This window comes from Vombatus ursinus, unplaced genomic scaffold (genome assembly GCF_900497805.2).
Source record: "Vombatus ursinus unplaced genomic scaffold, bare-nosed wombat genome assembly UNPS02014841.1, whole genome shotgun sequence".
Classification (NCBI taxonomy): Eukaryota; Metazoa; Chordata; class Mammalia; order Diprotodontia; family Vombatidae; genus Vombatus; species Vombatus ursinus.
The window spans coordinates 18,738,489-18,755,089 of NW_020954619.1; the positions used below are offsets into that span (position 1 = coordinate 18,738,489).

General features: G+C 37.1%; 1 protein-coding gene across 2 annotated transcripts in view; it reads left to right on the top strand.

The window, feature by feature from the left end:
- Nucleotides 1–540: 540 nt before the first annotated feature.
- The window catches only part of HAO1 (hydroxyacid oxidase 1), a 68,783-nt gene continuing 52,722 nt past the window's right edge, over nt 541–16,601 (top strand). The window contains exons 1-2 of one of the 2 annotated variants that reach the window (XM_027840275.1): nt 541–677; nt 14,601–14,752. In XM_027840275.1, coding sequence (XP_027696076.1) covers nt 541–677; nt 14,601–14,752 — 289 coding nt within the window. Of the gene's footprint in view, nt 678–4,636; nt 4,861–14,600; nt 14,753–16,601 lie in introns of those variants that run through there. The other variant, XM_027840276.1, reaches the window with a different exon arrangement.

The window sequence follows — 16,601 nt, forward strand, 5'->3', positions numbered from 1 at the left end:
AGAAGAGACAACTGAGGCTCAACATAGTTAAAAGGCCACCTTGGTGATACGTATTAAAAGTGAGCTCTAAACCTGAATTCTCTGACTTCAGAGTTAGTTTTTTCTTTAATTTTATCACACTGACTTCTATAATCGTACTCTTCCTTTCCTTCTGTTGTAACACATGTATATTTTACCCAAACTCTGTAGCAATAAGATCCAAAGACATGACTTTAATGGCAGACATGTCACCTGAAGTGGCAGGCAGATGATGGCGGCCAACATATATTTTTTGACTGACTACAAGGGACAGGCCACTAGTCTCTTATGAGAGATTCTGATAAAATGTATATGAATTGGACATAGATATTCTTTTGTAGACTGTGTCCTCATGGGATGTCAAAGTTTAAGTGGACCTTTGGGTCACTTGTTTGTGCACTTTTGTAACATATTCCTGAACTGAACTTTGGAAATTTGTCATATTAATGATTTATAAATAAAGGGATCATCAGTATATAAGAAGCAAAGCAGGAAAGCAGTAGGGTCTCAAGAATCTGCAAAATGTTCCCCAGGCCAGTTTGTATTGATGATTTTGAAAAATATGCAAAAATAGTTCTTCAAAAGTCCATCTACGATTACTATCGATCTGGTGCTAATGATCAAGAAACTTTAGCTGATAATATTGCAGCATTTTCAAGGTAAGGCAATTTTTAAAAATAATATATTTTGGTTATGCAGCTGACAGATTCTAAATACACTTTTTAATTATGTGTATGTGTGTTGATGTATGTCTATGTGTTTTTTGTCAGGAAATTGGGGTGTATAGAAAATTAGCCTGAAGTGGACCCTAAAAATCCTACTTCAATGAATCTGTTATTTTGTTGATATGGGTGCCCCCTTTAGTATTGTGTATTACAACCCATTCATGTTACTCATCCTATATGCCTCTTGTCAAATGTTTAAAAATATTGGATTTCTAAACATTTTTATACTACATATTTTTAAATCTCCAGAATCAGGGTGTTTGAACTACTGTATCCCCAGACTATCCCTGTTTTGCTTAATGTGCATGTTTCCTATCCAGGTGGTAGTATTTTGCCTCACATGGAAGAGTCAAAACTTTACATTTGACTTTATATGAACATAGCAACAAATTCAGATAAGCCTTTTCTCATTTCCTTTCTCTTATGACAGTGCTCTTCTCCCTTAACCATGCTTTTCCAAACAGTTACCTTGAGTATAAGATAGCAATCTTATTTTGAGAAGCCTCTGGAGATCACATCCACATTCTACTAGCATTTGATCATCATTCATTTTGCCTGCTGCCTAGGCATATCTACACTTCAGATTTCAATTTATCTAGGTAGGCTCAATCTTTAATCTTTGAGACGTTTCATCTCTCTTCCCCAATGTTTCCTCTTTCATTCTAAAAGAGCTGATTCCCTTGATATTTTACTATTTCAAATATAGTTGGCAGGATGACTTGTATCTTTTCTTCATAAGGATAAATATTGAAGAACAGGGAAATGACTCCTCATAACCAGTGTAATTACATAGAATTGATACTTTTCCTCTTGCCATTCAATCACTGTCATTCAGTTTTAGAAATGAGGAAATAGAGAATTAAATGGTCTACACCATGTATGTTATGATATTAATATCAGCAATGATATTATTCTATGTAGGGAAATAGTATGTGCATTATGTCCACAATATGTCACAGTATGTCATTGTGTCCTTGATGATGATAAATGAATGAATAAACAAATAAGTGCTTATTAAGTATTATGTGCCAGGTTGGATGTTCAGTCGTTTTTCAGTCATGTCCAACTCTTTGTGATTCCATTTGGGGTTTTCGTGGCAAAGATAATGAAGTGGTTTGCCGTTTCCTTCTTCAGCTCATTTTGCAGGTGAGGAAACTGAGGCAAACAGGGTTAAGTGACTTGCCCAGGGTCACACAGCTATTAAGTGTCTGAAGCCAGATTTGACCTTAGGAAAAGGAGTCTTCCTGATTTCAAGCCTGATGCTCTATCCACTGTGCCACATAGGTGCCCCTGTGTGCCAGGTACTTGAAGAAAAAAAGGAGAAATGATAGTATAAGAAATAAGAGCTTCCTGATTTATTCTAAAAAGCTGTGATAGAATTTCTAAATTTTTCTATTTGTAAAATGATAAGTATATTATTCTTATCCAAAGGATCCATATTTAGGAGGATAATAGAAAATTATTTGTTTAGGTGAACTTCATAAATATCATTATCAACATCATCATTGCTTACTTTTAATCACTTTTATCATTTACAAGGTAAATTTACATTTTTCATTTATATTTGATTATAAATTTTATTTGATGCATCAAATTCATTCCATTACACATTTGCATTTATTATTAATAGGATAAAATCATGGAAATTATTTTATCTACTCTACACAAATATCACTGTGAAGTAGCCAGAATAACTATTCTAAGAATGGGAGATAGAGAGGTTAGATGTGATTTGTCCAAAATCACTGTGAGTTCTAGTAGTAGCACCAGGACTATTCCCCAAGTTTTCTGACTCCTGCAACAGAGCTTTTCCCACTACATTAGTATATTATGTCACTGAGCTCTAATCCTGTCTTGCTTACTCTCAGTTTAGCTTTGGGTAAATCACTCAGGTTCCCTGAGCCCCAATTTCTCTTCTGTAAAATAAAGGAGTTGTATCAAATGGTTTTTGAAGTCCGTTTTAACTCTGGGTCTGTGATTCTGTGTGCCTACTGTGTACAACTTCTTGCTCATCTCAGCATAATCCTATGTTAAGGAGCAATGAGGCTGGCTTTTTTATTGTAATAGAAAGAAAGCTTGTCAGCATCCAGGCAGTGTGCTGTGGACTTATCCCAACGTTCTGCCCCCAGGAAAACTCAGATTCACTTTCTCTGATTTCTCAGGGTCTGGTTTTCTTCTAGATAACTTGTGAATTTATTTACGGCAGTGAGTATTAAAGAGCTGATCCTTTACAACTTTTAGGTAACATTTGCATTTTCCTAGAGGCATCTTGAAAACAATTCCCTAACTTGAATAAGAAATTCTTAAAATGGAATTTTTTATTATTGAGGGCTTCAAAAGGATTTGAGAGAGGTCAAGAAATCTTTCATGGTGTCTTAGATCATGTCATGGAAATAGCTACTTACTCTGATTATGTGTAGCCTTACCAGGAGCAGTGACATGTTGTCTCAACAGTAGCACAGGTTCCTTTAGTCACTACAAAGGTGGCATAAGGAAATTAATGTGATGGGGGATGGGCACAGATAAAGGAATTCAAATTGGCTATGGTCAAATCAGTGAAGTAACTTTTTGCTTTCTTTCGCTTTCTCCTACCCCCAAACAAGTAACTCTTTTTGAGACTTCCAAGCATATGACACTGTTGGTGGTGGTGATTGGGGAGGAGTGTTGGTTCATGGTTTTCCAAGTGTAACATTTCAGAATTCTTGACTTTGGGTCAGCCTACTACAGTGCACTTAGTGGAACCCTTGTGTCCTTCTCACCTGTATGAACACTGGGAAAATCTGAGAATGTGTCTCAGGGATTGGAAAGAAGTGAACTCAGCATTGAAGAGCATGATTTTTCCCAATGCACCCTGCTAACTATGGAGTCTTTCCATCTGACTTGCCACTGTGATCCCATTATTAGAATATGAGATGTTTGAGAGGTTTACAAAAATTATAATTCAATGCACCTTTTTTAAAGGTCTTATTATCTACTCTTTAAAATCTTTTGTTTGTCATTGGTTACATTGCATATTGCTCATCAGTTTGCATCCCCAGTACTTAACACAGTGGGGTACTCAAAGTAATTGCTCAATATATTATCTTTTTATTCATTCATACCTCTCTTTTCTAACTTTAGATGAATTTTTTGTTCACAGAGCAAAAAATAAAAAAACAAACTCTCCCCATTGAAAACAAGCAGTTTATTTGGATAGAGATATTTCTTTCTATTGAAGTTTTAGGGGATGTTAATGATCAGGGGATACAGCCCATGTCTGGACATTTGATACTTCTTTTTTTTTTCACGTCCTTTTTTTTAACCTTATAAAATATCTGATGACCCTTGTTTTTCTCACTACATATTTTAAAATAACTGACCATGAAGCATTAAGAATGAATTTTCCATCAACACCAGGTTTAAAAAATTCCACCTCCATCAACATCAGCTTTAGGTTGATGGCTTCTAGGAACTCAATATGCAGTTTTCTTATTCTGAATTTCAAATGGAGATTGGAAAAAAATTAAATCTTAGATAATCTAAATTAAATGTTAGATTATCTTAGATAATCTCCACCATCAACACTACAAAGGCATTCAAAAAGAAGGAAATTTCCCTCAGTGGTACAGAGGTCTCCAACTGTCATAGCTCTTGTTTACACTGTCAGAAAAAAACATTCAGGTCATCCTCATGGCTCCCCAGCCAAAGGTCCCTTTTACTGATTGGGACACTCTCCTAGTCCAGTTTCAGTACAGAGACCAAAGCCAATATGGATAAGGGTGTTTGTTTTTCATCTGCAAACTTACAGGAACGTGTGCTACTGAAAGCCAGAGCTCCACAGAGGGCAAATATCAGGTTGTTAGCATTTGCATCACATTCTCTTTTCTGTGCTACACTTAGGACTTAGGGTAATTTATTGCTATGGCTCGTTGATGCAGACAAAGTGCCCTTTTCAATCATCACTCTCTTGAGTCTTTTGTGGCTTTCTCAGAACTGAAGGGTCATTGATGGAAGGCAATTCTAGAGAGTAGACATTTAAGAATACAACCTATGGTTACAAAGAATTATGAAACTCTCCTACCACATTACCTGGGGCCTTTTGCAGTGGATATGGTTTTCTCATTCTTCTAAATAACAGGTGAGTAGAAACAAAACTCTCTTAAGTTATTATTCAGAAGGTGATTTGAACTTACACAGTGACATTTTCAACATTTTTCTTACTTAGATACCATAGAAATATGTAACTCGATGATCCCTGGAGTGGAACCCCTTGCTTTCTAACTTTGTGCCAGCAAAGACAGTGGCCTGTCTTCTATTTAAAAAAAATTCAAATGGAAAGATGTTTCACAATCTCCATCTGTATATCTTTTCCAAAGTTGAGACATATTTAGATTCCATATAGGTGGTGCCAACACATTTAGAAAGCTGAAATAAGTCTTCTAGAACAATAGAGCACTGTTAAATATCTTACTGATACAATATGAGCCTTCTTTACCCAGGTTTAAAAAATTCCACCTCCATGTACCTTTCTTTAGAGGTCTTATTGTTTACCCTTTAAATTCCTTTGATTGTCATTGGTTACTTTGCAATGTTGGCATATTCTTTTTGAAACATGGCTCCCTAAAAGACCATTGGACTGCAATCAGTAGACATGGGTCCTAATTTTGGCTTGATTAGTTGAGCAATGTTGAACAAGTTATTTAACTTCTCTGAGACTCAGCTTCCTTATCTGAACATGTTTGGTTTAAATGCTTTCCAGGGTTCCATTGACCTCTCAATTCATTTCATGAAACTAGACAAAGTTCAAAATGGAGTCAGTAAATTCATTACAAGTAGTATCATCTGCTCTTTTCCATCTGATTCCATCTGGGTGAGAGGCCAGGAATAGAGCGGGTGTCAGGAGGCCTGACGGGAAACCCTGACTATGTTTTATCATGGGGAAATGGTGGGAAGAATGCATCTTTCTCAGGATTTGAGATAAATAAGTAGATGACACCAGTACCAGAAGTTCAATACCAGGGATGCTACAGTATATGTCTTTCTCTATAAAAACATCCAAAAATCATCCATTATCATAAGAGGCAAAAAGAGTAGGTCTTGTCCATTAGTCATCCAATTACAGCTATGCAATAGGGACTCTGGCTAAGCAGAATTAGATCAGAAATAATAAACCAACAAGTTATAGCATTGTAGATTTAGAGGGGAAGGAGCATTAGAGGTCATTATGTTCACTCCTTGTCCCATATTTTAGATGAGGAAACCTAAGCAAAAAGAGGTCAAGCGACTTGCCTAGGGTTACACAGCTTGTAAGTGTCTGATAGTGATTTGAACGTAGGTCCTTCTGACCTATCTGGTGTTCAAAACCACTATATCTGTGTGGTGTGGAGATATGTACAAATATTTTATGCATTATATTATGTATTAATACATACATAAGTATATATATGTATACATAGATATAGATATAGATATAGATTGAGAGAGAGACAGAGACAGAGATAGACAGACAGACAAACAGACAGTTTAATAGCTTAAAACCACACCAAAACTATTGGAACAGCAAGTGTGTGTGTGTGTGTGTGTGTGTGTGTGTGTGTGCATGAGAGAAGAGAGAGATAGAGAATAAGATTACAAGATAAGAAATTATGCTTCAGTCCTCTAACTGAATATCCTTTAATCTGTTGGAGGATGAGGTATAAAATATAACTGGTACTAGCCATACTTTCCTATTCTACTCAAAGAGTGAGAGACATAATTATTTCAGGCAGTGTTGGACCTCATCCTCAAATATGATAAACAATTCGCCCCTGGCATCATTTATGAGATTAAACGATATCCCCCAACTGACCTAAGAAGAAGCATTTAAGACAACCCATATAATTGTCTACTGCATGTGTAAATATCTACAGTTACTATCTTTGGCTCAACACTCAAAATACTGTGAAGCGTATTAATAGTCATTAAAGTATATATAGCCTTAGAAAATTGTAATGAACATTGAGAGGTTAAACAAGTTGTCCAGATTCACAAGACCAATATGTGTCAGAGATGGGACTTGAACCCACATCTTGACTTGTAGACCATCTATTTTATAATCCCTTTCTCTAAAAGACTGAGTTGCAGAGCAGGGGGCCAATCTGAACTGGTAGAGGGAGTTTTCTCACTGGGAGCTTATACTATTATAATTATACTGTTATACTGTATATATAATGTTATACTGTTATATACATATATATGCATATATATGCTATTAAAATTACAGAGATAGTCCAAAAAGAGGGACATTTATTTTTCCTCTCCTGTGTTCTATTAATTTATCTGAAACTATCTAGTACATTCGTTAATGGGATAAACTCTGTTGCATCATGCTCAGGAAGGGCAATGAAGTGTTTGTAAAGAGTAGCTGCTCACATGGTTATTAGTGGAACAGTCCCACCCAGTGGCCAAGGGCTTCATTAAGCCTAAAGCAAAAAGACATTACTGTATCTGAGAATTGTGGAATGTTGGAACTGGCAGGGACTAGAGAATGTTGAGCTCAGTCACCTCATTTTATAGATGAGAAAACTAGGGATCAGAGAGATGAAAAAGCGATTTATACAAGATCACTCAGCTATTTAGGGCAGAGCTGCAAATAGAATGCAAATCTACTGACCTCTGGTCCAGTATACTTTCCACTAAACTATGCTGTCCTTGAAGTAGAGTTGTGTTTTTTTTTCTTTCCTTCTTTCCAAACAAGCTATTCTCCTACATGCACATTCAAATATCCACACACCAACAAACACAGACAGTACCTTTTCTGCAGATTCATATAAAGGCCTTCATTGTTTCATGGTTCCATATGCAAATAGAAAGTACATTACAGAGTTTGGCATGTCTCAGCTGCTATGATGCTTTTTCTTGGCTATTCTGTTGATGAAGTCAGAGATGATCTGCATTAAAAAACAAAACACTCTTCATTCCTTTTCCCTCTGCCCGTCTAAAATAGATACCAAAAAACTTTGCTGTGGAGGCCACTCAAGGGGGAAAACTCTCATAGATAGAATATTCAAGGTGACAAGAAAAAATAAAAATTACAATACTCTAAAAAATTACAGAAGAAAAAATAGGAAGAAAATGTCTTTATTATGTTTTTCAGAGGCCAAATAGTTTACATTATAGGTGAGGAAGAATTAGATTACAATGAGGTCCCTATCCTGAATTTAAGAAGATCATGTTAGCATGTTTCTCCTTTTCATTTTTCTACCTTCCTCTACCATCTCCCCTGGAGAAGGGACCACATTCTCCTGAAGGGCAATAGACTGTTTTTGAAAAACCTTTGATTTCCTACTTTCCATTTCTAAATGGATGGAAGTCAAAGGGAGATGGTTTCAGCTCACTATGAAGAACAACTTCATAGAATTTGGACCTGTCAAAAATGGAAGGTGCTGCTTCAAAGGGATGAGTTCCCCGTCTTTGAAAGTGAACGAGTGGAGGCTTAATAAACACTTGTTGGGGATAGTAGAGGAGAGATTCATGAGGCTGAGTGAGATTATCTCTGAGGTTCAACTCAAAAATTCTATGATTCTGTCTATAATTGCACTAGGCTGGAATGCATGTACTTTGGGGTTTTTCTAGATGCTGTCCTTTATAAGAAGCTATTTTTTTTCCATGAAATTAAGTATCTTGACCTTTTGCACTGTGGTACACTTGAAAGACCACTGAATTCAGGGTCAGAAGACATGGACTTCAGTTTTTAAGCCCAGCCATTTACTAGCTCGGGGACTTCAGACAAGTTATGACCTCTGTAAGTCTGTTTTCTGTAAAATGAGAATATGAATAACTATACTATCTCACAGGATTGTTTTGAGGATCAAATCAATCAATAAACAATAGATGAATAAACATTTATTAAGCACCTACTATGTGCAATGCACTGGAGGTGGAAGCTATTTGACCTGAGTTCAAATTCTACCTTGGATTCTTAGTAGCTGTGTGACCCTGGACAAGTCAGTTGACCTCAGTTTCCTCACCTGTAAAATGGAAATAACATCACCTAACCATGTAGTTATTATGAGCATCAAATGAGAGAGCATATATGAATTGCTTTGCAAATCTTAAAGCACTTTGGAAGTGCTAGTTATTGTTTATTAAATTCAACAAATGTTTATTATCAATAGCAGCTTACTTCCTTATAATGCTTTACAGTTTGCAAAGTGCTTTCCTCAAAACAACCTCACCAGGTATTCAGTGAGTGATTTTATTGATAGCAATTTATAAATGAAGAAACTGAGGCTTAGAGATTCTAAGCAGCTCATAGTCATGGGGCTAGTGAGTGTTGAAAGCCTGGTTCAAACTCAGGCTTCCAACTTTTGATTGCAAGTCAACATTCTGCTGCTTTCCAAAACAAAGAAAAATCATCAAATTCAGAATCAATCTATAAGTAGCTATGAATTGTCTCTTATGTGCTAGGCACTTGGCTAGGTACTGGGAATACTCATAGAAAGAATGAAACAATCTTTCCCTAGAAGGAATTTACATTCAAATAGAGGTAACATCATGTCACTATATGAATGTCCACATCATAAATGTAAAGTGAATACATACAAATATATAAAAAGTAGTTAAATAACAGATCATTTGGGAAGGAAGGCACTAGCAGTTGGGAAGGGATCAGGGAAGGTTTCATACAGGAGATGGCACTTGGGCTGCATTTCAAGGGAAGAGATTGACTCTATGAGGAAGACGTGAGGAAGAAATACATTCCTGGCATAAAAGACTGCCAATGCAAAAGTGCTGACATGGGAGCTGGAGTGTCTTGATGAGAAATGGAGGAGAGTTTGGCTGGATCACAGAGTGCCAGATTGGGAATAATTTTTAATGAGGTTAGAAAGGTAGATTGGGAGCAACTTGTTTAAGGCTTTGTAAGATAGACCAAAGAGTTTATATTTTATCCTAGGGATAATAGGAAACCATTGTAGTTGGTTCAGTATGGGAGTTGTCCCATCTGTGCTAAAGGGAAATTACTTTGGCAGGAGTGCATGGAATAAAGTAGAGAGTTCTAAGAGATTTGACACAGGGAGACCAATATGGTTTGTTGGTGAGTTGTGTCTAATTCTTTGTGATCCCATTTTGGGGGGTTTTCTTGGGAAAGATACTGGAGTGGTTTGCCATGTGTTTCTCCAGCTCATTTTACCAATAAGAAAATTGAGGCAAACAGGATTAAGTAACGGTTCAGGGTCACATAGCTAGTAAGTGTTTGAGGCCAGATTTGAACTCATATCTTCCTGACTATAGGCCTGACGCTATATCCGCTGCACCACCTAAATGACCAATAAGGAGGTTGTTGCAATAATCTAGGCAAAAGTTTATGAGGGCGGGAGATAAGGTGGTAGTTGTGTGAGCATTAAGAAAGAGTCAGATATAACAGATGTTGTGAAGGTAGAAAGAGCAAGATTTGGCAACTGATTAGATATGCAGAGTGAGAGAGAGTGAGAAGTTGAGAATAATGCCTAGATTACAAAACTAGGAGACCAGAAAGATGGATAGAAATGGCTAAGTTGGAAGGATGGATAGAAGGGAGTATGTTTGGGGCAAAGATGCTAAACACCTATTGTGTGGAAGGCACCCAAAAGGTACACAGCATCGTAGTTAGAGAGCTGGACTTAAGGGCAAGGACGACCTCGGTCCCTGAGTTCTAGTCCTGTTTCTGATACATTCTAGATGTGTGACCATGGACAAGTCATTCAGAACACTCTCCAATTCTCTAAGTTAACAGATGATTTGCTGATAAACTTTGATGGAGGGAGATTAAAGGGGAGGTCCCTGCACCAATGAAATTGTGGATCTGGAGTCTGCCTGCTCCCACTCACCCCCAATCAAGAAAAAAAAAAAACAACCAAATACAAGGTTCACGATGGAAATGGCAATAAAAATACAAATGTTATGACTCCTTTTGTTATTGCAGAAATGTGGGAAGGGAATGGGCCTTTATATAGCACCTACTATGTGCCAGGAACTGTGCTAAGTGCTTTTACAGATAGTATCTCGTTTGATCTTCACAACTACCCTGCTAGGTAGGTACCCTTATTACCCCCATTTTACAGTTAAGGAAACTGAGACAAATAGAAGTTAAAGTGACATGACCAGGATCCACAGCTAGTAAATATTTGAGGTAGGATTTGAACTCAGGCCTTCCTGACTCTAGGCCCAGTGCTCTCTCTATAAACTATACCTTCAGCTGCCTCTTTATGGTTAAGTTTCAGTAGTGAAGATGAACTTGTGGGTAAAAATATATAAGCAACATACTCTCTAATTGAACTCCTACTCCTCAAATGATAGACTCAGGTATAATTTTGGAGGGCCTTTTAGAAAACCTTTTTTTTTTTTTTCCTCATATCCCTCGCCATAGGAAACCACAGAAAAGACAATATCTGGCTGATTTTCTTCTGGAAATGACTCCCTTTCAGTTACTTGGGCTAATAAGACAACAAATATAGGACAGGTTTTATTTAATCTGAACAACGGCAGCAGCAAAAAACCACTACTAAGCACACAACAAGATCATACCTGAGCCCCTCAACTCCCTTCTTCCTTCTTCCACAGGATCCTGTACAGTCATTCTGACTTCAAGTACTACATAATGTGATTCAAGGTTGTTAGAGGTTCTACCTTCCACCCTCAATTTACACAGGCTTTATATTTCACAGTGTGGTGATAGCGAATTGATAGGTCTGGGTTGTTTCTTGGTGCATGGGGCTTCCTGCTGTGCTCATCTGTTTAGCAGTAAAAGCACAAGTTCTATAAGTTTGCTATTATCCCTATCAGGTCTCTGTCACCATTTCATTGTCTCCATCTGGTACTGGCTCCTGGGTGTATGTGATTCCCTACACAGTCTCATGTGCACCTTTGTTATCGCTCTTTTCTCCTCACAGTCTGTGTGCTTTCTTCTGTCTAGAAGATCTCTTTTTTGTGTGTGTGCGCACACTCTAATAATCATCTGTGGATGAAGATGAAAGAGTTTAACAAATGATTTCCTTGCATACCCACTAGTGCACGTATACATATATTTATACACACACATACACTATACATATATACATACCTATGTGAATGTGTTTATATAGATGATGATTTCTTTATCAAATTCTTTTTTCCTCCGTTCACACTATTTTTTGCTCCTGTCCCTGTTCCTACCTTAAAAAAACAAACAAACAAACAAACCCTGGATTTTTTTACTTATGTTTTGTTTTTGTATTGATAAAATTCCCCTCCATTTTCCTCCTTCTCTCCCTTCCCCAGCACCTCATTAACGAAGAAACTATTAAAAGAAAAAAAAAAGACAGAGTATGAAGTAGAGGGGAAAACTGGTAAAAATCAATCAATTGAAAAATCTGAAAATGTATGCATTTTCCCATACTTTTGATTTATGGATCAAATTCTAAAGAGGAAAAAAGGATATTATAATTCAAAAAGAACCAAGAACAGCTAATATAGACTACTATATAAATATTATATGTATGCATACTTTTTTTAATAAAAAAACATTACTACAGGAAGAAGAATATGAGCAATGAACACAGAATGTTCCTTATGATGACCAGATCTTTGATTAAGCACAGAAAGAGGCACTAGAGACAATCTAACCTAAACCCTTTCATTTTTACATATGTGGGAATAATATTTCATACCCCAGATTTCTTAAAGCTCATTGTTAGGGCTGTTCCCTTACACTTATCCCTGCCTAATATCTTGCTTATTTGTGGCTATGCTTTTCCCTGCCTTCTATTGTAAGTTTCCTGACAATGGAATAATGTTATATCTATTTTTGTTTTTGGCTAGGCAATGGGGTTAAGTGACTTGCCCAGGGTCACACAGCTAGTACGCGTCAAGTGTATGAGGCCGGATTTGAACCAAGGTCCTCCTGATTCCAGGGCCAGTGCTCTATCCACTATGCCACTTAGCTGCCCCTATATCTCTTTTTGTGTAACACTTAGTACCTAGTATGGTACCTTGTACATTATTTTAACCAGGTCTCTTATTCCATTGGCATACACACAAGGAGTAATACAAAAAGTAGGATTGAGAATGTTTATCCAAACCAATCCAATAAATATTTATTAAGTGTCAGGCACTTATTGATACTATGTGCCAGGGTCTGTGCTAAGTGCTGGAGATACAATTAATAGAAAGAAATGCAGTCCCTGCTCTCAAGGAGCTTACAGTCTGATGGGGGGAGACAGCACACAAAAGGAGGTAAGAAGGCAGACATGGGGGTGTGGAGAACACCAGTGTGAACACTGCTGGGGTCATATTGTTGAATGGAGTTAAAACTGGGCAGAGCAGCAGATGCAAAGGGTAGTGACCTATGTCCAATTTCTGCCCTGTATAAAGGAAGGCATTGGGAGAAGTTTGGTGTTCCACCCTCTAGCCCTCTTAGCAGAAGGGATAGGGGTTGGAGGAGGTGATATCCTTTTTTGTTTTGTTTTGTTTTGTTTTTGTTTAGTGAGGCAATTGGGGTTAAGTTGACTTGCCCAGAGTCACACAACTAATGAGTGTTATGTGTCTGAGGATTTGAACTCAGATCCTCCTGAATCCAGGGCTGGTGCTGTATCCATTGTGCCTCCTAGCTGCCCCAATATGGGATCATGGTAGGTTTTTGTTGTTGTTTAATCAAGTCTAACTCTTCATGACCCTATTTGGGTTTTTCTTAGCAAAGATACTGGAATGATGTGCCATTTCCTTCTCCAGCTCATTTTACAGATGAGAAAACTGAAGGAAATAGGATTAAGGGACCCAGGGTCACACCACTAAATAAGTGTCTAAGGCTGGATTTGAATGAAGGAGGTGATCAATCAAGGCTTGAGTTAGCAGCATGGTGGCAAGTTTAGAAGTGATGAGTTTAACCTGGGAGAGGAATCTTGTTCTGTGAAGTTGAAAACAAGCAGAGCAACAGATGCAAAGTGAAGCTGTGTATATACTTATACGTACATATTATGCTCAGGCAAAGTCTTTTTCAGTCTTCACTATGTCCAGGAGAGCATCAGCTCCCAGCGGCTTGAGGAAAATCAGTCAAAAAGAATTATATTAAGTACTTGCTATGGGTGAGGCATTATGCTGAGTGTTAGGGAAGCAAAGAAAAGGAAAGTTGTGGTCCCTATTCTCAAGGAGCTCATATTCTAATGAGGAAGACTACATAAAAACCAGAATGTCCATACAAGATATATACATCTGTATATGAAAATTATTGTTGTTGATATATATATGTATGTGTGTGTATATATATATTATATATATATATATCTATATCTTCTATATGTGGAAATTATTGTTGTTGTTTGTCCTTCCTCCTCAAAGAGGACTATGACATCAGGAAGGTGATGCCATGATATGCAAGTGAATTGGAAATTAATCCCTGAGGGGAGGAACACTCCTGGGAAAGACTTTCTATAAAAGATGGGATTTTGTCTGAATTTTGAAGGAGTGCAAAAAGGCTAAGGATCAAAGTAAGCAGAAAGAGCATTCCTTGAATACAGGCACTGGGCCAGTGTAACTGGAGGGAAATAAAGTGTAAGATTAGAAAGGTAAGAGAAGGCCCCATTATGAAGGACTTTAACTGCCAAACCTAAGACTTTATATTTGATCCTCAAGCTAATAGGGAATCACTGGAGTTAATAATTCACTGTTAAATTTCCATACCCCATCCTTACAAATATCAATAGCAGCTTTTTTTTTTCTGCAGCTTTCAATCCAGCAATGGAAGGATAATAATAATAATAATAATAATAATAATAATAGTAATAGTAATAATAATAACAATACCTTGATTATAAACTTTAAAGTCATTTAAAACCCTCTTTTTTAAGGTAAACCCACTGTTGTTTTGTGTTTTATTTCTTCCAGATGGAAACTATATCCCCGGATGCTCCGGAATGTTGCTAAAGTAGATCTGACCACCTCTGTTTTGGGACAGAGGATCAGCATGCCTATATGTGTTTCACCCACAGCCATGCAATGCATGGCTCATGTGGATGGAGAGATTGCTACTGTGAGAGGTAAACAGGGCTTCTTGGGGGGAAACAAAGAGACAAATGTCATGATTTTGACTATCTGCTCTACTTTCTGACCATGATTCCTTCTTAAATACAAATAGGTTTTACTCACATCAGAACTGTTTACTTGGGCAGTAGTGATGAGAAATTCAATCCATTATATAAAGCATTTCTTATTAAAGGCTGATACAGTAATTTCTCTAGTTTTGCCTCCTACACCTGCAACAATTATATTCATGGTGTAAGGCTGGAAGACACTTGCTCAACGTTAGAGTCTTGCAGACTTCATCTTTAGGAACAAATGTAATTGTAACAACTGCCAACCTAGGAGGAATCTGAAGAGAAGGGACCAGTGTGGATGCACAAGGAACTCTCATTTATCCTTGATTTTAAAAAAGTGATAAAAATAATAATATGTAGAGCATGGAAGGAAAAGCAGATAAAAGGTGATGATATAAGAATATGGCATAGTCCTATAAAAATAATATCAGGAATCCTACAGCTAAGAACAAGAAAAAGTTGTAAATACAATAAAATAATAATGACAAACATTCATACAGTGCTTTAAGGTTTACAAAGTACTTTATAGATATCTTATTTTATCCTCACAACAACCATAGGAATTAGGTGCTATTATTATACCTATTTTCATGTGAGGAAACTGAGGCAGACAGAGGTTAAGTGACTTGCCTAGGGTCTCACAGCTACTAAGTGTCCAAAATAGAATTTCAACTCCAGCCTTCTTGACTCTAAGCCCCAGCACTCTTTCCACTACTCCACAATGTGTTGTTGATTTGTTTTGTCTGTTTTCTTTTTAGCTTTATTGGAGAAAGGAAGGGTATCCAAGAAGAAAAGTGTATTTGAATTGATTGTAGAAAGCAGACCTGCTCAATACTTATTTCTCTTATATTTCCTCTTCCAATTAATCAATAAACATTTATTAAGTGTCTAATGTGTACTAGGTGCTTTGATAGTTCCTTCCCTCAAGGAGATTACAATTTGGGGGGGGGGGCAACATGCAAACAAACATATACAAAGCAGGCTATAAACAGGATAAATAGGAACTAATCAAGAACTGGGAAAGCACTGGAATTAAGTGGGATTAGGGAGGGCTTCCAGTAGAAGGTAGGATTTTAGTTGGGATTTAAATGGAAATGACAGAACAAAATTGGTTAAAAAGATGTTGATATGCAAGGTAAGTAAAAAATAGAGAGCACGTAATGTTTCTTGATTAATTCAAGTCCCCTAGCTCCAGTGTCCTACACATTGGAAGAATTAATAAATGCTGTTTTTGGGCCACTCTCAGTGAGCACTGTCAGTGCTTATAGAAAGCAAGACAGAACCATATTAATGAATGGTAATTACATCAGCAAGCCTAGGTAGTACATAGCCAGGGGCAAATACATTAGTTTTTGACAATCTTTAACAGTTTCCTTAAGCTCTCATATGAAAACTTGGCCACTCTAGTATCACACAGTAACTTTCTCAAGCAGATTTGGAGACTCAGTCAGGAGTCCCTTGATCAACCCCTTACTACACTAGCTCCTCAATTCAGTATTTTTTGACCCTAGCAACTCAACGAGTATTTTGGCCATGTTTATTAACATATTCAATTCTTTATTTCTCTCTGTTGACTTGAAGAGGCTCAAGCATTATCCAGTTAAATACCTGTCCCCTACCTTTCACAAAGGGTATCAGCAAAATTCATATATCACAAATTTTAGAAAATGTTAATACCAATAGTCTTTTGTGAGAATGTGGACCAGGAGTTCTTCCTTGGAGTCCACAGATACCAAGGGGTCTGTGAATAGATTTCAGGGTGTCCATGAAGTTGAATGGGAAAAAAAAAATC